Below are 23743 nucleotides of genomic sequence, written 5' to 3'. Positions count from 1 at the left end.
GCCAAGTAGCATTCTTCTCAAGCTATAAAGGCTACGCTGCGATACGATACGCTACGCGTACTATGCCGTTGGAAGCTTTTTAGACGAGATGCCCTTCCATTCTATTAAATTACACTGCTGCCCTTTCCAAAAAGGCCCCTCGTGTTTGAAAAATTAAATTTACCTCCCATGCTAATTTAGCTTTCTGGAATGGTATTTTATTAACCCAAACTTAAATTCACCGTGATTGAGTTTATAAATTTAAATTCAAAATCGACATATAGTAGAGAAATAATCAAACCAATGAAATCCAATCAAATTAACCTTTCTTTAAAATAGGATTTTTCTTTTTTTATAATTCAATCAAGTTATTGAGATAACTCAACAAGGATAGATTATAGCTTTTTAATTTTTTTTTTTTTTTGTAAATCTATGCTGATATAATCTATAATATATGAAACGTTTTGAGGGTGTCGTTTCAACATTTTGTACATTTTCGAAACCCCAAAAAACCCAAAAAATATTTCTGAGCTATTCCTATAATTTTAAAATATTTTTGGACTATTTGGGCTATTTTTTAATATTAAAAATTCATGAAGATGTTATGGATGGAAACAAAATTTCTATCTCTAACCAAATTTTCAGTTATGAATTTTTTTTCGTCTCTAACCATTTTTTTTTATTTTTATAAGAATTTATTTTCAAAATTTGTTTGAATGCATTATAGAATTTATATTTATTCTTATATTATATTATTATTTTTTATAATTTTATATACTAAAAATTATATTTACAAAAAATCATTTGCAATTCTTTTTATTTGTGCGTTTCTCCGTATTTTTTGTTTCTAACTTTTTTGAAAAAATATCATTTTCTCATTTTTAGATATTCAATTATTTGTATTCATATTTAAAGGTATGCAAAATAGTTGATTCATTTACCGATCAAAATCAACAAACCAAATTAATTGAATTGAGAGACAAAATCAAACTAAATTGATCGATTAAATCAAATAACTAAACTAACTAATAACCGAACATAAATTGTATAAAACTGAACCAAGAATCTAAAATCGAACTAACACAAAAAATCGAAAAAAATTAAACTTTCAATAGATCAAAGAAATCAAACTAACCGATTGACAAAAAAAAAAAAAAATCAAAAACCAATTGTAAATTTCAAGTGCCAACTCAATAAAAGTTTTAAAAAAATTACGTCAATTTATATTTTTGTTGGTTCGATTAATCCAATTATTCCAACATAGAAAATTGAATTTTCTATAAAATATAACCAAACCGACCTATTGATAAGATATTCAGATATAAAGAATAAGATGTATTAAAATAAAAGAAAAAAAAGCCTATAAAAAATAAAACTATTTAAAAACTAATTTATAATTTTTCTAAATAAGTAAACACTATTTGTACCTTTAAACATATAAGTTTGTAATTTTATTTTATTTTTTAGGATTAATTATAAAAAATTACCAAACTTTGGTTAGTTGAGTTATATAATTTTTTAAAAAAATTATTAATTTTTATTTAAACTTTTAATTTTCTATTAATCTTGTAACATTATTCAAGTTTATATATTTAATACTCTTTTAGTATATTAATTATTAATTTTTTATTTTTCTAAATTAATTATGCAGATAAATAAGAATGAACAACATTTCTGTTAAATCAAAATAATCAAACCGCCCTCATGGGCAGCCCAGTTGGTCAAGAAGGGGGCACAAAGTGCCTTTTGTGGTGAATCTTGAACCAAAATCAATGATCGAATCTCGCAAGCGATAGTGTGGGGTACCTCTCTCTAAAGTGAGGGGGCTCCTTATGCGCGGTGAGCCCGGGTCTAGCCACTGCGTTCAGCTGGGTCACCATGATTAACCTCCTCTCACGTCTTGTCGGGCTGGGTGTAGGGGGCGTTTGGAGTGAGCAATTTCACATTTTGGACCAAAATAATCGAACCAAAGTAACTAAATTTACTAATTCTATTTGATTCAAATTGTAAATCAGTTCAATTTAATTTTTAAATTTAATAATTTTGATTTTTTTTATGCAGTCTCCATTTAAAAAAAAATTTATCCTAACCAACTAAAATATTAAAAATGGCATTGTTTTTAGGCTTTGTTATTTTTGGTTTGTTCCCCTTTTTCTAGTATTTTTTAGTTTATACATTTTTTCAATTAATTTAGTTTTTTTAATTTTTTAATTTATTCAGTTAGTTCGATTTAATTCTTAACATAAATTTAATTTATTCCATTTGAATTACTGATCTAATCTACTTTTTCTAACATGTAATGACAAACTCTAAATTAAAAAATAAAAATTTAACACATTATAAAAAATGAATTATATAATTTTAATATTGTAAAATTAATTAATAAACTAATTAAAGTTTGATATTTATTTATTTATTAACCTTCTTTTCAATAAAAAAAATTACACGACGATGCAGCAGCTGCGACAGTTTCTACAACAAAAGGGCCGTACTGGATCGGGTCACGCTAGACCGAGCCCCATAAGGTAACGGGTGCGGTTCGGTCAAGCCCAAATATTAAAATCGGATCCCACTTCGTCCAACCCTGAAAGCCAACTTAGACTTCCAAAGCGAGGCAACAGCTCGCCGGCGAACCGCCATGGACAGAAGCTCTTGGCGGCGAAGGGAACTCGTATTCCTTGTTCTCTACGCTTTTGCCTTTTACGTTTTCATCATTCGTCGCTCCCTCCAACTTGCGCACGGTACTGTCTCTTTCTCCGGACTAATTTTCCTCTCCTAGAGTATGATTCTAGAACTCGAATCTGTATCTTTCCATCACGCTTTTGACTATATTTGGTTTTTTTCTGTTGAAGATCATTACGGAAGACTCTATGGCTTGCGTTATGGCTGGTTCTGGGATCGGCTTAATGTATGTTATGTGCATTATTTGAATTGCTTAATTACTTCCTTCGATCTCCAACATTATCGCGGAAACGAATTAGGAGTTGGTGACATTAAATTTTGGCTTAAGAATTTGCGATTGAGTGTGGTCGACAGAATAATTGATCTCGGATTTACTGTAGCGGATGTGAAATTGTATTGTCAGTTTTTTAGTTCAACAGGCGATTGAATGCTAATGCAGTTGAAGATTCATGGGGCGAATGAAATGCAGGATAGATTTCCTTCTCTTTTAGTGATATGCATGAGTTCCATTTTTGGTTCCAAACAATAAAGAGGTTGCAAAAATCGTTGCGAATTGTAATTATAAGTGCCGTATTATGAGTTTTGGACATGTACCTAAAGTGACGTTCTCTGACAAATTCGTAACTTGCAACGTAACTAATCGAGAAGGTTTTCTTGCCCTTTGTTCACAATGAGAATGGCTAACATTTTGTCTTATCCATCTAATCAAGTTTCACCTAATGATGGCATAAGGAACTAATTAGCAGTAATTTATGCACTGTTATACCTGTAGTGGATACGTGAACATATGTCTTTATATTTGTAGAAATAAAGGCTTAAGAAGCATATTTCGCTCTGTTGAATGCATAAATGAAGAGTGAGCACCTTGTCCATAAAAGGGAGATTATCTCCTTGTAGGATTTAATCACAAAACCATCTCCTTATCTTTTATTTACTTAGTTTTCACAAATAGCTTAACTCTTTTAAGTGAAGCATGTGGCTTAGCACAATCAAGCCTTTTTGTCAACCTGGTCAGATCAACTAAAGGACTGCTCCAAGAACAATTTACCCCCCCCCCCCCCCCCCCCCCCAACCCTCTTCTATGTTTGTTGCAGGCAACTTTCACCTCATATGGAAGATGTAAGTCCCTTGGTGCTTATTTTACCTTTTATTATTTATACTTCCATTCCATAACATGAGATTTTCATTATTAATAGTTCTGTACATCCCTGACTACTAATCAACCATATTACATTTTCTTTTTTGCTGTACAAGGAAGTTTGCAGTGAAGTGGCTTTATTTCTTTGATGAATGTAGTAAATACAAACATTTTGGGGTTGAGGTAGAGGCATAGAGCTGTAGGGGATCCAGAACAAGTGATGATTAAAATCAATGAGAAAGGTGTAAAGTTTACTAGATTTTGACACATATGATGCAAGTGAGAAATATTTGGTGGGTGGATCTCGTATTATATATGAAAGTGTGGACCAATACTCACAAAGGCATTCTTTTAGCTTTCTATAAATGTTATTGCTGAATTCTTGTGAATTTCTTTATTTGCATTTTTTTGTTCTTGTTCCCTTTTGGTAAATAAATCAGTAAATTTATTTGTTCATGATCATCAAAACAATTTTCTCGGGTGTTAAGTGTACCTGATCCCACTGATAACATGTCATATTATCATTATCAATATTGAAGTAATTTTTCTTATATATCTTATCTTTTCCTCATTTCCTTCTTCTTTTTTCTGTTGTAGGATGTATCTGATGCCCAATGGAGAAATTTCCGTGGAAATTTACCCATTCTTACAGCTGTTTTTGGAATTTTTACCTTGATGGCTAATATGTTAAGGCAATACCATCATCTAAAAGCAAAGGGAATGTCCGTTGTTTGGCTTTTGATATCGTTGGTTTATTTGTCATATCTTCACGGAGCTTGGTATGCTCCTATCCTTAATGGTTCTGAATGTTTCATTATCCTTTCTAGATTCATTTACTTTTTTAACTCCATTTTTTTCTTTTTTTTTTCTTTGTAGTCTCATCTTTATCCTCCTGATTGCTTCAGTTAATTTTCTTCTTGTAAAGGTGTGTTTCTTTGCTAGTTGTGGCTTACTTATACTATTTGTGGTGTTTTCTTTACTTATTGTTGCATGCTTTTCCCATGGTAAGCTTATTAACACACTTTTATATAGGTGTGAACCACATGGAGTGTGGCAAAATTAGAGAGGTCAAGGAGATCATGGTATAGGCAAAAGGACATAGTTGCCTTAAATTTATTGAGTATATCACTCTTAGTAGAGCCTACTTGAGGAAACAGATGTCGTGTTCCTAATAACTAAGGGGGGATACATTCTCGGGTAGAAGGAATGGGCAGATGAAAGGTCATTCTTCTAGAAGGAAGTTAGATAGTTACAATATTTTGAAAGCTGTAACTTTGAAAAGTGGCGACCCTTGTGGCGCCAAAAGCTAGCTACAATCAGTATATAATTACCGATTGCATTCAGTATAAAAGAAAGAAAAGATATTAATCAAAAACTTCTTATTTCCCTCTCAATCTCTCTTCGCTCTCTCTTGGATTTCCCTCCTATCTTTCTGTCTTCCCTCCCCCTCTGAAATTCTTCTCATTTTCTTCTAATTTCTTAACCGGATTCTCACCAATTCAGTGAGAACTTCCTGTCAAATTCAAGGATCTAACAATGGATCCTAGTAAGTGACCCTAAGTGGTAAGGATATGGCTTTGCAGAATTGAGTTGTATAGAATGGAGCATATCAATAAGTATGCAAGTAAATTTGACATATTTACAAATTATTTCAGTGGCAGAGCCACATTAAGGCTAAAGGGGCCATGGCCACCCAAGCTTTTGGATGATTGTTATAGGTATAGTATTATGTGTGTTGAAGTCTAATTAGATTTTGATGGAATGCCCCCCCCCCCCCCCCCCCCCCCCCGCGCCCGGGGAAGACAAAATCTTGGGAACTCTCATGCTTGTAACTAGTAAAAAGAAAAAGTTACCTTTACCTAGTTGTCTTTTAAAATGAACAAAGACATTGAATTCTACTTTATTTAATTGGTTGTTATTTAAGTTTAACGTGAACACTTGTGTATTATAAAATCTCTCACGTTGATATTGGCTTTTATAATATTTAAAGCAAAAACTAAATTTTAAAACTTCAAAGTTCAAACACATGTCAAATTTCATAATAGAAAAACCCAAATGGTCTTTGAAATATTTGCAGGAGAAGAAACGGAAGAAACAATGAATCTTATTTGTGATTAATTATAACTTTTTTTACTTTTGAGAACATATTTTTGTTGGCACTTAATTAGGATTGGCTTCACTTTTGTACATAGTTGTCAAAGACACAATGTGCTCTGAGGTGCAAATTCATGCTTGGGGCCTAGGCACGAGGCGCAAGGTGAAGCACGAGCCTTAGGCACATGAGGCGCACATTTATTAAAAATGCTTATAAAATATTTATACACTATTCTTTTTATATATACCTATAAGAAGGTAGATGCAAACTCATAAGATCATAAATGACAAATAACTAACCCTATAATAAGAAATAATATTATTGTAGAAAAACAATTAGTTTCTTCTAATTGTAAAAGAGATTAGAAAAGAGAAAAAATTACATCAAAACACACTGCAAAAAACTATTGTAGGAAAACAATTAGTTTCTTCTAATTTCTTTTGCAATTAGAAGAAAAAAAAATTACAACAGAACACACAATAAAAACAATTACAAGAAAATAATTAGTTTCTTTTAAATTGCAAAAGAAATTAGAAGAGAGAGAAAAAAATCAGTAGAGCTCCCAATGAAAACATTTGTTTCTTCTAAATTGTAACTGAAATTAGAAGAAAGCAAAAAAAAAAAGAGTGAAATACAGTGAAAAATAATTATAGTAAAGAATTAGTTTCTTCTAAATTACCAAAGAAATTAGAAGAAAGAAAGAAAATAAAGCAGAATGAAGATATGAGTAGTTCTCCAGTGAGTGGCGCATCCGGCAGACCTTTGGCCTACACCACTAGGTTTGCCTCTCACTGATATACAAGAATATGCAATCAAATCAACAAGAAATAAGATCTAAGATGACAAATAGACAATAAATAGGGTTTTAGTACACTTGTATATACAATGCATGTGCCTAGGCAGTGCCTCAAGCATGGACACTGTGCCTCGGTGGTGATGAGGGCACAGAGCTGCACCTGAAGCATGCCTTTGATAACTATGCTTTTGTTTTATACATTTTTGTATTATTCAACCCCCCCCCCCCCCCCCCCACCCCACCCCAAACCAAAATTTATCCTGGCTCCGCCCCTGGATTATTTCATGAAGTTTTGATTTATAGTCATGGTTTTATAATATATAGAGCTAATTTCATCCTGTGTGCATAAATATATAAATAGTTTGCAATTGATACTTTGAAGTATAATTCTTTGAATTGTCATTGAAAGTACAAACAAGATACTGAAGTAGTCAAATTTAGTGAATAAAACATTAATTCTTGAATGTGCTTGCAATGTGTGAAGAAGTTAGTACCCAGTTGTACAGTTGGGAGCACTTTGAATTGACAATTAACATTTGATTATGATGGACGATTATACAATTCAAAAGAAGTCAAGAACAGAAGAAAGGAGGAATTGAGGAGAATGACAGAGCTAAAAAAAGGCATTCTAGAGAGCAAAAAAAAAAAAAAAAAAGAGAAAAGAAAGAAAGAAAGAACAAGAAAAAGCATTCCTAGAGAGATGGTGCATTAGTTTCCATCACTTCTGATCACAAGAGAGAGACAGGAAGAGAAAGCAGATAGAGAAGGATGAAGACAAAAAAGGGGATTGGAGGTGTCTTCATCAGAGAGGTGGTTGTTTGATATCCACGAAAGATGGTGCCACTAGGGGAAGTGCTAATGGAAGTTGTACCACCAGAATTTGTTGCATTAAATGAAATTTGCAACAGTTTATAGGCTCAAATGAAATCTACACCAAGGGCTCATGGATTACTGAGATATGGTTCCATGCAGTGTCAATTTCAAATGGCAGGAAAATGGCTGTGACTGTTGCATGTTCATGCAATGGAAGACAATGTAGAACTTGACAATAATGTCAAGGTTCAAATTTTATCTTTTTTTATAAAAAAAAACCAAGAAACACCCCTATAATGGATCTAGGCCTCGAAAAAACCACCAAGCTCCAACAATAGAAGAATAACAATACTGAAACTAAAGTAACTCATCTGGTAAATGAGTGAAAGACAAATCAACTAAGAGAACAGAATAAGATAACCAAAAACAAAAAACAAAGAGAGTTAGATGGAACGTTGGAAAAAATGAATAGAATGCTCAACTCCTTCAAACTCACTACTCTATCCCCACCAATATTAAGGTTGAAATTAGAATTTTTTTTGTTAAAGAAGTTTGAATGTGTGGAAATGGTAGTAAAATTTAGGAACTTGCAGTTTTATATTTATTCAGAAGGGAGAAAGACAGGCCAATACACCTTCAGTGGGAATTGCTATTTTTGAGTATGGTCAATTTCATTAGTTTCAGAATTTTCTGTGAGCATTAAGGCAAATCATAGGTTTCACAAATTCCAAATTGTGAAGATATGAGTACTATGTAAACCCTTTTATCTTCTAAATAAAAAAGAAAAGCTGATAATAAATTTTTTATATTGATTTGGCATCCATCTCAGCACCTTATAGTACCATCTAGTAATGCTTCCTATGGTTATCAGATTTTACCATATTTTTGTCCCTGCAGATATTTGGCCGGAAAAAGTATTTCCCGTTTGTGCTTTGGATTTTCAACATATGTATTCTTATATGTAACCGTGTTTTTGAGGGATATAGGTTCTCAAGTTTCGGGTGAGTTATATTATGGTAATGTTTTTTCATACTATTCGTTTGGATATTTGTTGTCCTGTTTCAGTATTTCCATTCATACTTGATTGATTTTCTTCTTGTGCACAGACATCATTTGGCATATTTGGATAACTTCCGTGGTACCTTCAGATGGCACATATGCTTTAATTTTGGTATTTACTTAGCCTCTTTCGGTCTTTCAGATCTTGGAGTTTCAGTGGAATGATATTTTTTGAAAGCTTCCTCTGCATGTCTGTGTCCTTTTCATCTCATTTTATGTTGTCCTTCTACTATTTTGTGGTAGTAATGTCTTCTGATTATGTAACTACAATGTTATAATGCTCTTGCCCCCCCCCCCCCCCTCCGCCGCCGCGGTTACTACTACCATTAGTATAAAAGAGAATTGACTTTTAAATCTTTCATTGACCTTATTGTTGTCATTTCATGTAATGCAAGTCTTATATTTGTGCTTAGCTACCAGAGTGGTGACCTTCAAAACAGCATTTTATTGGATTAAGTGAAAGGAAGTAAGGACTTCAGTAGCATGGTTAAACTTTATACATATGTTACGCTATAATTCCACGGCTGGGAGTCCACAGTTTTCTTTCTAGATCCTCTTTTTGCCTGGTTCTTTCTTAAGAAGAAACATTTTGAGAAAGTTCAATCTGAAATGAATTTCTAGACTTGCGGATTTATCAACATCAAGTTTGTAAAAAGAACCAAATTCTTGTTAGTGATTATGTATAATTATAATAAAAAATGAAATTATGAAAAACCTTTTGCTTGTTTATATTCTTTTTCTACGAGATGCCGGGAATTTCGTGTACATCATTCCTAGTCATAGTATGTAAAGACTATTTGACTTTATCCCTTATTTGTTTTCTTAGCCAAATTGGGATGGCGTCACTATGTTACTCTTGTCAGATTTAACTGTCATAAAATGCATGAATAGTTTTTTATTTGAATAGAATCAAATTCGACTAGATACTAGACAAAAATAAGCAAGAAATATAATGGATAAATGTGGTAACTGTTGAGTTCCACGGCGGCGAACTCATTGGAGTCAGTTATGGCGACCCTACTATTGTGGGAATATATGCTAGACATGCTCAATTGGGTGAAATTTTTGGATTAGATCGTGCTACTTTGAAATCCAATGGTGTCTTTCGTAGTAGTCCAAGGGGTTGGTTTACTTTTGGGCATGCTTCATTTGCTTGCCTCTTCTTCTTCGGACACATTTGGCATGGTGCTAGAACCCTGTTCAGAGATGTTTTTGCAGCTTTTCTGTGACTTGGTAAGAAAATTAATTTAATTTGATGGAACCTGATCTTGTGCAATCATTTTTTAGGTTGGGCAGTACATCCTTGCAGAAATAAATATTTCTTTAACACAAAAATTTGCATTTAAATTCACTCTCCTCTTGTTATGTTACTCTAAAAGTTCACTTTATTCAGCCTTCTTCCCCCATAGGATAGAGATTCTCTTGGCATACTACATCTGACATTGAGCATAGGTAGCCTTGTCCTTGGTTTCAGTGGAGACATGCTATCATCTGATTGAATGTTGACCAAGACCCTTTAAATTTGAGAAGCCTAGTCTAAATGCTTTCTTTTCAGTATTTTCTATGGCTCCTGTACAGGTTTCCCCCCTTATGGGCTTTTGTGAAAAACAGTTTCTCTAACTCCTTAAAATCTCAGGACAACAGATCTGTTATTTCTTGAATTATGCATTAGATGGAGACAGCCTAAGCAATTAAGAAGAAAAACCTCTGAGCAGGACCAGCAGGTTGTTAGATTGTTGACCGGATGCTTTTTTTGAAAATATTCTATAGAAAGCAGAGGGTGGGGCTATACTAGTATTTGGCTAATCCAATTAATTTGACCATTGATAGATGAAGTTATAAGTTTTAAACATATTCAGACGTCTTGTGGAATCAGGGGGTTCCTAAATTAGTGGTTGCCAATTGGTCTTGTCATAAAAATGGCATCCATCAAAACAACCGGTGTTACATGAAAGGGTTCAGAGGTTATGATCTACTGGGGGTATAGGGTTGAAAAGTGAGAAGGGAAGTGTCACGCTTCTAGGGTTTACCTAGGGTTTAGAATGGAATTATGGAAGAAATTGTGAATGAGAGAGTAGAAAAGGAGGGAGAAATCAGGAGGGAGAATTCAGAGGAAATAGAGAAGGAGAGAGAATTTGAGAGGGAAACGTAATACAATTTATTCATCAATGCCTATTCTCCCCTACTTTAGCCTATTTATAGACTGTTAGACCCTTTTAGTTAGTAACAAACTGAAGGTATAATACTACCGCAGCCTAAAGTACAACAAAGGAAAACAAATACATGTATGAAACAATTACTTCTATATCCTTGGGTTGTGACAATCTCCCCTCCTTGAGAGGTTTCTTAGCCCTAAAAAACTTATTATCACTGAGCCGCTATTTCTTTATCCAATTCTCGTTTTTGTTGTCTGGTTTATCCTTCGCATTTTCTCGTTCTTTTCTCTTACTTTCCTTTTCCTTTGTTTTTCCTTCTCTTTTTCTTCAACCATATTATCAGCCAAGATCGGATTTGACGCTGCAGCTCACCAATGGAAATATGAACAATAAAAACAGCAACAGTATTGTTCCCGACAGCAAAAAACTCTTCCACCATCCTCCATTCATCACATTTCAATTTTTCCTTCTGCATCCTCCTCTGTTCCAGATCATTAATGTACTACTGGAGAATTTCAATGTGATCATTTTTTTCCAAACACAAGCATCCTCTATCAACCTCTAACCAAACTTGAAGTCTCCATTGGTTATTCACTGCGATTAAGGCACAGGTTTCCTCACAATTGACTGATTTTTTAGTTGGAGTTACCTGATCTAGTGTAGGCAATTCAACACCATCTTCCGGTCTTGATGATGTGTTGTCTATTCCTTCAAGAGAAACAAATTTAAGATCTTCAAGATTTAAGGCTGTTGTGCTGTTGTGATCATTTCCGTTCCATCATCTTTGGCTTCCAGACAGTTACCTCCTCCAATGGTGTCACATTGATTTTTCTGGCAACTGCCTAGGCATCTGGAATTGCCTAATCCGATTCTTGCTGCAAACCTGAGGCAATAGGTAGGATTCCAGCTTCCACTAGAATTGGTTTAGTAGTGGATTTTGAAAGAGGTTCCACTGGTGGGCTGATCTGGAATTTCTTTGACATCAAAATTAGTAGGTCATCCAGCTTGTCAGTGAGGTTAACGATTTGATCGCGTTCTTCCTTGATTCCTTTTCTTGTTGCGGCGCATTCTTGCGTGATTGCTTTTCTTCTTGTGGCGCATTCTTCTGTGAATGACGCAACTCGCCTCTACTTGAATCTTCCCTAAGCCTTTTTCCAGATTGTCCATCCCAGTTTCCGCTTGTTTCATCCAATCCATCTCCACCGCTTGCGATGAGAATCATGGAAGGTCAACTAACAATGACGCAATCGGATCAGTCAATCCAGTCAACCGTGTTGGAATGGGATGAATAGTATATGTTTTCCAAACAGAAACGAGCCACTGAGAAGAACTCATGGGCTAAAGCCCTTGAGCCCACTGGTCTTTTGGCCAAATTCCGTCATTTAGGGTATCAAATTAGCACTTTAATTATTCTGGCGGAAAATTTGTTCTTTTTCTAGATTTTTGGATTTTTGTTTCCTTTTTAGTTTAGAAGTCTAATTGTATGATTTTTAATTCCTTTTTAACAAGGATTCTTATTTAGCTCTGTTTAGGTTTATTATTCCAACTTGTAGTTGGATTGGGGTAGTTTTATTATTCCAACTTGTATCATTCAGGAAATTGCCCAAGATCAGAATCAGCCTCCTGAATCAATTGTTCCCGTATCAGCTAGCTTGCCAGAAGTCACTTTCCTCTGCTTCGATTACTCAGCTGAGAAACAGCCTATGAGTATTGCCTGGATTAGAATTGCCTCTGTATCCACAATTTCCATGACTCAATAGGCTCTGTTGAGCTTTCTGAGAAACTGACTCTTGTCACAACTTCCTGAGAATCACCTACTATAAGCTTCCAAGGACAGCCTTCCAGTACTCAATTTAGCAACCTGAGTAGGATTTGTCTAGATCTACAGAGACTGCCTGTTGATAGTTCGATCCACTCTGTCGCAGATATGAAAATTTGCCGTAATCAGTCGGAACTCACCTAACCTGCTTCGTCTTCAAAAGTCAAACAAGAATTGCCAGTTCTGACCTGCAACTAATTTATTACCTCTGTGAATTAACAATCCCCAATCCAATCTGATTGCTGGGAATCACTGCAACTGATTGCTGTGGATCAGCAACCCTCCTGATCTGATCACAATCACTCAGATCTGCTTCCAACTGGTGCCTTTTTACTCGCGTCAATCTCAGTCCAATGTCCGAGGACCACAGCCTTTGATACCAAATGTCACGGTCCTAGGGTTTACCTAAGGTTTAGAATGGAATTATGGAAGAAATCAGGAATGAGAGAGTAGAAAGGGAGGGAGAAATCAGAAGAAAGGAGGGAGAATCCAGAGGAAACAGAGAGGGAGAGAGAATTTGAGAGGGAAACAGAATTCAATTCATTTATCAATGCCTATTCTCCTCTACTTTAGCCTATTTATAGGCTGTTATATCCTTTCAGTTAGTAACAAACTGAATGTACAATGCTACCACAGCCTAAAGTACAACAAAGGAAAAAATACATGTATGAAACAATTACTTCTATATCCTTGGGTCATCACAGGAAGCTTGACATCCAGCTCCCATTTCTTTAATGTAGCTGATTAGGAGAGAGTGACACAGAAGGATCTTCCACAGTTGAGCAGCAGTAGCATAGTCTGAAGCTTCTTTTTTTTTTGTCTGTCTTATATAGTTGGACCTTGGCCAGCATCTATCATAACCTTACGCAAGTTACAAACTCTGTAGACACCATGGTGTAAAGAATCTATTCTTATATCCTTCAGTCTTTTCTTCTGTCCTTTCCTTTTTGTACATGAGGCAGCATGTCTTTGATGCTCTAGACCTAAATAAAAGGTTTTTATTTAGATTGTTTAGAAAATGGTTAACCTAGGGCCCTTTTTGGTTAGGAAAAGGTCAGAATTTGAAGACACTCCAGCTGCAGTTGCTTTAACGCTGCAAGTACATAATTATTAAGACCTCACCACTTATGTCGATCTAATATGTCATTCCAGAATATCTTTTTGAGAAATAACAATAGATTGCCATCAGGGAGAGAGGCCTCAAAGCTAAATTCAAGACAAATCATCTAAGAAATTGAAAACAAAAAAAAAGGACTGAAAAGGGAGAAAGCTAAATCTCCTCTAATCTAAAACAAAAGGAAATGAGAATATTCCCTTAAGAAGAAAGTAGAACTCTCAGCATTCTTGAAAGCTCTCCTATGTCTCTCTAACCAAATATTCCACATGATACAACAAGGAACAACACCCTTTTTTCTGTCAGAAAATAGACTTGTCATATAGTCTCCAATTAGTTCTTGATATTTAAATTCTTTATTGATGTCGCTTTAGTTTTATGCCTTAATAAAGACTCCTTATCCAATAGTTTAAATCTAGTTTTCTTTAGGAGCTTATATTTATTTTCTATTTTCCATTTTCAAGATTCTTTTTTGGTTTATTTTGTTGGCAGTTACATTACGCCTGATAAGCTTTGGGTACGACTACCACTGGGCCTGTCATAATCCTCACTTTGATCAAAAGGTATTTGCACTGCTGCAATGTCCTCCCACAGAATCCTTCTTGGTATTTCTTGCTGGATTGCTTGATATTCACCGAAAAACTTCATGTAGACGTTGTCTAATGAACTCATTTGAAAAAAATAATAATAATTCTAATTCAAAGTAATGGATGCTGTTAACAAGATACCACATCTCTGTAAGGCATATTCTATCCATGTTTCTTGAGACCCTTGTTTTTTCTCTTACATCCGTCCATATGAGGCCACCATCTTTAACACAATCTTTCCCCATGCTTCATTAAATCTGGATGAGTCGAAAATATTTGGGTGATGGTATGGTCTTCCTCTAATTCAACTGTATTTAGTCCGCATAAGAGGCAAACAGGCAGATTCTTTCTGAATCCAGAAGCATAAAAAAATGTAATAAAGGTTTAGGTTTCAGAAGCAGTAAGTGCATTTCAACTTGCTAACAATCCTTTCAAGTTGCAGAAACTTTGTTGGCTTTCTAAATTCATGAGGTCTAATGGTTACTTCATCTTGGTAGAAAACAATCATATGATCTCTTAGGATATTTGTAATCCTGATGGCTAGAAGGTTTAAGGAAGTTGTAAATTGATTCAGTTAAAAGTCTATCTACATCCTGGATGGAGACGCAGGGAATCCTGGAGAACCTAAAATATATATCTGCAGTATATGCAGATAACTTTTGCATCCCATGAATTGCTGGTGTATGGGATGCTTCTCCCTCCAGTTGCTTTGAAATTTGCATGTTATCTATATTATACCCATGTTTCTCTCTGAAGTCAGTATTTTTGAGCTGTAAATGGCTATTGACTTCGTTGATTATATGTGTACAACAGAAGTCAGTATTTTTGAGCTGTAAATGGCTATTGACTTCGTTGATTATATGTGTACAACCGCATAATGGTTTATATGAACTGATGTAGTTTGTTATTTCTGTAATGCAATAATACTCCAGGGCTTTTCATTTAACCCTTTTTACTTGTTTCTTCTTATTTGTGTGCAAGAGTTGCTCAAGGAATATACTTTATTCTGATGCTAGTCTGATTCCTGTTTGGTTTTTCTCCTGATTGCAGAAGCACATCCTAAGTTGCCCTAAATGTTCATCAGGCCAATCATGCTACCTATTATTACAGGTTCTCTTTACGTCAATATTAGTTTTAAGTGTAATCATGATTACCCCACATTATTCATGGCTATCATGTCAACTAATATCTTAAGGTCAAACTTATCTTTTCCACAGGAGAAAAATCTCCAGAGTGGTAATTTCTCCTTTGGTATATACCTATCTTATTTGGTATATGCTCCCCTCTATATTGCTGGACCAATTCTAAGCTTCAATGCATTTGCTTCACAGGTTGGTTATTCGTATTTGTTTATTCTGTTCCTTTATGCCAGTATCCCACAACTTTATTTATTCCCATTACCATAAACATAATTGCTGTTCCTTTACATGCTACTGAGTTTTGGTACTCATGATGTTGAAAGATGCTCATGTAATAGTTTTTGTTTATTCTCATGGTTATTTGGAATGAACCAGGTGTCTGGTATTCTCCTTTTCCTTTTCAGAGGCAAACTATTGGCATCATTTGTAAGAGGAGCTATGGATGTAAAAAGGACTAACTTGAAAGACCAATTAATAATTATTGATTTTTTGGGTCTGTTTATATCCAAAGTGCTATTAGATTTTTCCTCACTGTAGTTTAAAATGTCACCTTGACCTTTTCTTTTTGAATTTTTCTCAATCTTCATATATCATGACATTCTGTTTATCTGCAAAATTATTAATTAAACTGATCTTATATTACTTGCTGGAAGTTAGGCTGTCCAAAGATTGAAATGAATGTCACTAGACCTTGCTAATATACTGTTCTTGCAGCTAGACACTCCTCAAAAAAACTATTTACTTAGACAGGTGGTGTGGTATGGATTGCGCTGGTTTTTCAGTTTTTTCCTAATGGAATTAATGACACACTTTCTTTACTACAATGCCTTTGCTATAAGGTGGGATTCTTACAAATTCAAATTACACCTTGTTATAGAAGTTTATTTGCTTGCATCTTGTTCTCTGACTGAATTTGTTGTGCACCACATAGTGGCTTGTGGAAACAATTATCTCCAATGGAAGTCTTCATCGTTGGATATGGGGTAAGACCTCAAATCAGATGGTTATTTAATCCTTAAGTAATGCTAGGTAGCTAGTTTATTACCTATTTTAAAATATTTATTTTCTTATCTGAGATGAAGTCAATTTAGGTGGAATTGTTAATCTTCCCTGTGAAGGACATAAAAAAGTATACAAACATTTGGAACAGAAAATTGGACTCTGGGAAGCCATATTTCATGGTATACCTCGCATGAAAAGTTTTACCATATTTCTCTCTTTCAAACATATACAATAACAATACTAGCCTTAAATCTCATTAGGTGGAGTCAGCTATATAGGTTTTTAGCTTTAATAATCTCTATTCATGATAATATCTTCTGTAAGATAGTTATTTCTTATATTATGCCTAACAGTTTCCCCTAAATTTTCTTTTGTCTTTCTCTTCCCCTTTTATTATTATTTTTTTATTTCATTCACCCTTTCAAAGGTGTGTCCATTTGTCTTTTTCTCATGTCTAAACTCATCTTAATTTTGTATTGTATATCTCATCTCCAATAGGCACTACTCTATTACAAACAAATTCATTTCTAATTTTTCCTTATGTGGTTGCATTTTCATCTTTACATATTTATCTTAATTGCGTTCATATTTTTCACATGTTAGTATGTCCAACGATCCATGCCATACAACACAGTTGGTTTTATAGCTGTTCAATACAACTTTTCTTTTAATTTTAAAAGGATTTTAGGATAGCATAAAATGTTGGAAGCACTTCTCCATTCTAAGCATTCTATTATGATTTTTTGATTAATGTCCTTTGTAATCTCACTTTTTTTTTGCAACAATTGGTCAAGATGTCTGAATTGATATATTTTAATATAGCATTGGCACATCCGTTGAGGAACGAACAAGCAACCCATTTATGGATATCCAAGGGCTTTCAAAGAGAGGACCAAAATGGTATTGACCCATAAGCATTCATGGAACACGTCCTTTAAGGGAACAAACACTCAACCAATTTACAAGTATCTAAGGGCATGATCTCATTGCAGGATCTTAGAGAGAATGTGCCAAAATGGATTGGAAAGAGGTTTAAGGTTTTTTTAGTGTATCTATATTCTATGCATCAATGAACAAATTAATTGTCAAATAGGAGTGGGTTGGCAATGGTTCGGTTTGATTTCGGTTTTTGCCAAAACCATAACTAAGCCAAACTTAAACTACTAAAACCAAAACCAAACCATTACCCATTGGTTTTAAAAATTAAAAACCATAACCAAATCATTCGATTTCGGTTTTAACCATGCTTTTTTTAGTTTGATCCATATCAACAAACAAAGACAAACTTTTGCAAATAGCATTCATAAATTTTTTTGATAACTCCACAACAAACAAAGACAAACTCTAATAAAGTTACCTTCTTCTTGCATAAAGTTACAAATTAACTTCAAACTTCTTGGATATAATTATTTGATTGATAAAAATAAAATAATTTAAGATTAGGTTTTATTTTTATTTGTTAATTACTTTATAAATGTTAAATATTTTATATATGGGCTAGTAGCACCAAAAAACCAAACGTTTTCGGTTTTGACAATTTTATCCAATGCTTTCAATTTTGACAAGAAAAGCCCAATTTCTGAAATTAGTTGCAATTTTACCCAATGTTGAAATCAATTTTGACCGGCGTGTGGCTTTACCCAGGTGGCATGCCACTTGGCATTTAATTTATTTTTTAATTTTTTTAAAAAAAATTCTTTATTTTTTGAAGAAAAATGCTCTCTCTAACATACACACCAACATATATATACACACACACACAGAGTAACATATATATACACACACACAGAGCAACATATATATATACACACACACACAGAAACATATACACTCACAACAACATATACACACACACACAACAACATATATACACACATTAATATATATATATATACACACAGGAAAAGTCTGATCAGAAAAGTCTGATCGAAAAAGTCCGATAATAAAGGCCATATAAGTCTCTGATAATGAAGGCTGGAATAGTCCGATCGGAGAAGTCTGATAATGAAGGCAGTAAAAAGTCCGATTGGAAAAGCTCGATCGGAAAAGTCCGATCGAAGAAGTCTGATAATGAAGACTGGAAAAGTCCGATTGAAAAAATCCAATTAGAAAAGCTCGATCGGAAAAGCCCGATAATGAAGGTTGGAAAAGTCCGATTGGAAAAGCCCGATCAGAAAAGTCCGATCGAAGAAGTCTGAGAATGAAGGCTGGAAAAGTCCGATCGAAGAAGTCTGAGAATGAAGGCTGGAAAAGTCCGATTGGAAAAGCCCGATCAGAAAAGTCCGATCGAAGAAGTCTGAGAATGAAGGCTGGAAAAGTCCGATTGGAAAAGCCCGATCGGAAAAGCCCAATCAAGAAAGCCCGATTGGAAAAATCGGATCGGAAAAGTCCGATAGAAGAAGTCTGATAATGAAGGGCGTAGAAGTCTGATAATGAAGGTTGGAAAAGTCCGATCGGAAAAGTCTAATTGGAAAAGTCCGATAATAAAGGCTATAGAAGTCCGATTAGAGAAGTTCAATCAGAGAATTCCGATCGGATTTCTCTAGTGAAGGCCGTCGAACTTCATTATTGATCTCTCTCTTTCACCCTCTCTCTCCCTCCCGCCAGCGCCGCCGTCACCCCCCACCACTGCTCAATCAGCCGTCCATCGCCCTCCTCGTCGTCGGCCACTGTATATATATTGTCGTGTGTATATATATGTTGTTGTGTGTGTATATGTTTATATATATAAATGTTGTTGTGTGTAAACATTTATGTATGTGTGTATATATATATGTTGGTGTGTGTGTGTATATATGTGCAGAGAAGAGAAGAGAGAGTATTTTTTTTTCAAAAAATAATGAAAAAAATTAAAAAATAAATTAAATGCCAAGTGGTATGCCACCTGAGCAAAGCCACACGCTGGTCAAAATTGATTTTAGTATTGGCTAAAATTGTAACTAATTTCAGAAATTTGGCTCTTTTTGCCAAAATTGAAAGCATTGGATAAAATTGCCAAAACTCGGAAACGTTTGGCTTTTTGGTGCTAATAGCCCTTTATATATTTGTAATGCATTAGTTAAAATACTTGTCAAAAAAATGCATTAGTCAATATATATATTATGTGTATGTATAATATGTTAAATAAATAAATAAATATCTATTATATATATGTATATTCAGTTCGGTTCGATTCGATTTGGTTACCCACACATTTGGTTCGGTTTCGGTTCAGGTTTTGGTTTGGATTTAGTGAAAACAATAATCAAACCATACCCATTGAAACAGTGTTCAGTTTTTTCCCAAACCAAACCATTACCCAGTCAAACGGTTTTTAACTGTGTTGATCGATTCGGTTTCGGTTCGGTTCCCCACAATTTCGGTTGCAATTGTCATCCCTAAATAGGAGTGCCTAGTGATGAAGATGAAAAGTCCTTGCTTTGGTAGAATTTTATAATTTTGTTTAGTTTATGATTTTAGTTACACTAAGGAACTTAGAGGATTAGGAATTTATTTGTGTTTACCTGTGGAAAATGTTTTTCCATAAAAAAATTGAAAAACACATTCAAATGTTAGAGAAATGGAGATGATTTGGGGAAAGTTTTGTGGAAAATTACATTTTCCAAATCTCCATATTTTCAGGAAAAAAAAAATTGAACTTGAACTAATTTCCTAATTTTTATGTGGATTAATTTTGTGAAAAAATGGGCTGATTTCCACAACTGAACAGCTCCTTATATTTTCACTTCCTACTTAATTTAGGTTCCTAGTTTGGCATGGATTAGTAATATTATTTTTTTGTTTTCCTCTATTTTGGATTCCTAGTTTAGTTGGATTGTTTTGGTATATAAATACCTTATAAGTGTAAGGATTAAGGATTTTTCAGATTTGGTATTGATTATTGAGTATAGAGATTTTTATGATTTCCTTTCCCTCTTTCTTCTCCTTTGGTGTTCTTTATATCTCTTGCTTCTTCCTCTCCTGTCTTCTTTCCCTATTTGGTCCTTCATCACCCATGATGTTGTCCACAACAAAAAGGTCAGTTCCAAGGGGTGAGGGGTTTTCAAGTCTCAGCTCCTGAGTTATTAATTCCATAAAGTACCACCATGAAACTTGCTGAAAATTCCTCTCAAAATGCGAAGTACACAATTTCTATTTCCTCATTGGATATCTATAACCATATGGTAAAATGACATGCTCAAGGATTATATCTCTTTGTCATGCTATGTATTCGGAAATTCAATAGCACATTACTCATTGTAGTGCAATTGACTCAATTGTCAGTTAGAAGTCTTAAGAGTCTGTTTGCATTTGGTTCCAAAAAGGGTTCCATACAACAATTATGTTTTCATAAAATCTCAAAGAATTCATTTTGTATGTGTTTTAATTAGTTTTTGGTTTGGAAACACCTAAAACCCCATCTAGTTGGATTAAGGCTTTTGATTGTTAAAAATTGTCTACAAGTACCCATCTTTTATAAAACTAACAAAAATTGTCTGACAATCATTCTCATACAAAATGAAAAACTATATGAAGTGATCATATTTTTGTAGTTTCTATTGCTTCAGTTAACAAAAACACAGAGACTAACCAAGCAAACCCTAAATTCTCCAACGTCCAGAGTTTCACTGCCATCTTGACTGCTTACTACTATCAACTCTATTGATTGATGCAACAGGTCCTAAATTTCATGTGGCTTAAGTTTTTCCTAATCTGGCGCTACTTTCGGTTCTGGGCATTGGTATGTGGCTTATGTTGATCTGAGTTTCTTCAGATCAATCTTCAGTTTACACGTTGAAGTTCATCAAAAGTTTGTTTTTAGTTTTCACGTTATCCTAGGCTGAAAGCTATTTATCAATTTAATCTGATTGTAGGTCAGCGGCATTGAGGCTCCTGAGAATATGCCAAAATGCATAAACAATTGCTATAACTTGGAAAGTTTTTGGAAAAACTGGCATGCTTCCTTTAACAAGTGGCTTGTCAGGTGCAGCTTTCAGATCTTTTATCTCTAGTTTCTCTCACATTTCTGTTTCAAAGTGTCATGTTTTGCTAATGACTATAGTTCAGGTACATGTACATTCCACTTGGCGGTTCTCAAAGAAAGCTAGTCAATATATGGGTCGTCTTCACATTTGTTGCCGTATGGCATGATTTAGAATGGTACTCTTAGTTTCTATACTCTTTCCCGTCACCCCAATGTTGTTTTTTTTATTTTAAGGTGCTACTATTTCTTTTAGCTCTACGTCTGAAAGCTTATTATCTTGGGCCCAGGAAGCTTCTTTCTTGGGCATGGTTGACGTGTATATTCTTTGTCCCAGAAATGATTGTGAAGTCAGCAGCCAAGACTTTTCAGGTGATTTATTTTTTTTAATCTAATAGTAGCGAGCTTGAGCTAGGATATGCCATGTTTTTCCCTTTGCTTTTCTTTTTGTTTTAATTTATTAAGCTAATTTCATTTAATAAAAATCTATTTTTACTCAGGTTCACAGTGCTTTTGAGGACTTCATTTTTCGTGAACTCAGTGCAGTTGCCGGTTCCATCACAATCACCTGTCTTATGGTTTGTCTTCCATTTATACATCTTGAATAAAAGTTTTAACATTAGATCCTTATATTTATGCACTAACGTCCCCTTCAGTTCAAGTTAAAATATTCATATGGGACATCTTAGCACTGGGCTTGATATTGTAATTATCATAACTCAGGTTTCATTGACTAGAGTTAACAGCTTACATAAAGAATTTGAATAGCTATTGTACTGACGCTAATTTGGTGAAGTTTACACATTGAACTCTTAATTAGGGAAATTATGAAAGAAGTGCGTTATATCAGCGGGTCATCCACAGGAAAACAATTCCTTTGTCTTTATCACCTGAAATAGAACTCTGAAGAATTTAATCTTCGCTTAAAAATCCTGCCAATTGGATGCATTTGGGCATATACTGCTATAAACCTGGATGCTCTCCTCTGCAACTTCCTCTTGTAGAGCAATCTTTATTCAATACATTGGCATTATTCCTGCAGGTAGCCAACCTTGTTGGTTATGTGATTGGACCATCGGGCATGAATTGGTTGGTTTCTCGATTCCTTCAGAAAGAAGGTTCGTTCTTGCTCTTCTTACTTTTATCTCCTTCCTGTTTTTGAAACACATCCTCTGTAGTAGAGCTAGTGCTGATCTTTAATTTCTTCCTGCAGGTCTACCGACACTTGGTGGCATGTTTGTTACATTTTACGTTGGCACAAAGGTAAAGAAAGACTCCACGCATTTGAGGTTTGCCTTTGGTGAGTGAGATTTTTCAATCAACAATTGAGAGGCTAAATTTTTTTGCAGCTTATGTTCCATATTCGTGATGCCAAGCAAAGGAGGGACTAAAAATTGGGTGATACAATGCCATATTATTATTTTGTCCAACTGCGCAAGTACTGGTTAGGCTTTATGAATAGGATATTACTCCAATAGTTTATTTAACATCAACATTCAGTTTGAAATTTATCAATTCCAGGCCTTAATCTCTAGTGCCAATATGACAAGCCACTAAGCTGGTATATTAAAAGCAGTTGCCCGTAATTAGAACATATCCCTGTTGATAACAAGGTCAAACCTACAAATGTTCACAACTTAAATGGTGCATGGCAGTTTGACATCCTGCAGCAGCAATGCAACCTTGGTTCAGAGATAGCAGTGAAATGGATTAGACCAGCAAAATGAGAGAGCTTGCCCTTGGTTCTTGTACACCCTAAATGACAGATTGTTTAGCTCCAGTGTCTAAAATCATAGCCTTAATAACCAACATAGTTACAGTGTACGCATGGAATCACAAAATATACCAGCAAAATGAGCTTCTTACTTCAAAATTCTGGATTGCTGAAACCAATCCCTCACTGTCCCAATAGTTCATTAAGACATGAAATAGCCAATATTTTATGTCAGAAAGTTTCGGCCGAAGCATTGGGAAAATTTCACATCAAAACAGAGTTACATGTTCAGTTATCATTAACCAAGTTTCCAATAATACAGTGATATTAACACCCATTCTGAAAGTTTTGAGTTAAAAGCTGCAGCTGAGCATGGCACTAAGGTATACAAATTAATGTGTCTGAAAAACAAGATATACGGAAGAATCAAATGATTCTTCCAAGGAAAATACTTACCTCAAAATTGGATCCACCGGTGTAACTTTTTAAGGCTTTAGTTCCAACTGAACTAATGGCTACCACCCCGAGACTTTTCTTCTGTCACTAGTTTCTTTTTCCAGGGGATCAGTTGAAGCGAGAGTTTCTACGAAGAAAAATAAAGGAACTGAAAAGACAATTGAAACTAAGATTTGCTAAAAATGATTCTTGACATTAGAAACAGAAAATTAGTTGAGTATTTATAGACTATGA

The 23743-nt window shown here is 34.5% G+C and overlaps 1 protein-coding gene across 2 annotated transcripts; it reads left to right on the top strand.

Annotated features, from left to right (window-relative positions):
* Window positions 1-2543: 2543 nt before the first annotated feature.
* Window positions 2544-22888, top strand: LOC127809476 (membrane-bound O-acyltransferase gup1). Of its 2 annotated transcripts, XM_052348293.1 has the most exons (19): window positions 2544-2720; window positions 2832-2887; window positions 4397-4578; window positions 4676-4724; window positions 8401-8504; window positions 8610-8674; window positions 14144-14214; window positions 15289-15348; window positions 15456-15569; window positions 16092-16216; window positions 16309-16360; window positions 21037-21099; window positions 21233-21342; window positions 21426-21518; window positions 21630-21711; window positions 21840-21917; window positions 22382-22457; window positions 22553-22602; window positions 22689-22888. In XM_052348293.1, the coding sequence occupies exons 1-19, from the start codon at window positions 2618-2620 to the stop codon at window positions 22728-22730; spliced, it is 1575 nt and encodes a 524-aa protein (XP_052204253.1). In that variant the 5' UTR covers window positions 2544-2617; the 3' UTR covers window positions 22731-22888. The 2 variants fall into 2 exon arrangements, with proteins under 2 accessions (XP_052204253.1, XP_052204254.1); XM_052348294.1 differs by lacking the exon at window positions 2832-2887 and having other exon boundaries at window positions 2581-2720.
* Window positions 22889-23743: the final 855 nt, after the last annotated feature.

Source organism: Diospyros lotus, chromosome 9 (assembly GCF_014633365.1).
Source record: "Diospyros lotus cultivar Yz01 chromosome 9, ASM1463336v1, whole genome shotgun sequence".
NCBI classification, from domain to species: Eukaryota; Viridiplantae; Streptophyta; class Magnoliopsida; order Ericales; family Ebenaceae; genus Diospyros; species Diospyros lotus.
The sequence above is the reverse complement of the archived record's forward strand: the minus strand, read 5'-3'. Positions and strand labels throughout refer to the sequence as shown.

Bases quoted from the DNA above. Each gene is read 5' to 3' on its own strand.
- LOC127809476 (XM_052348293.1), top strand. From the start codon at position 2,618: ATGGACAGAAGCTCTTGGCGGCGAAGGGAACTCGTATTCCTTGTTCTC. The intron at 2,721-2,831 runs GTACTGTCTCTT...TTTCTGTTGAAG, and splicing joins CTCCCTCCAACTTGCGCACG to ATCATTACGGAAGACTCTAT. The intron at 16,361-21,036 runs GTAAGACCTCAA...TTGATGCAACAG, and splicing joins TCTTCATCGTTGGATATGGG to GTCCTAAATTTCATGTGGCT.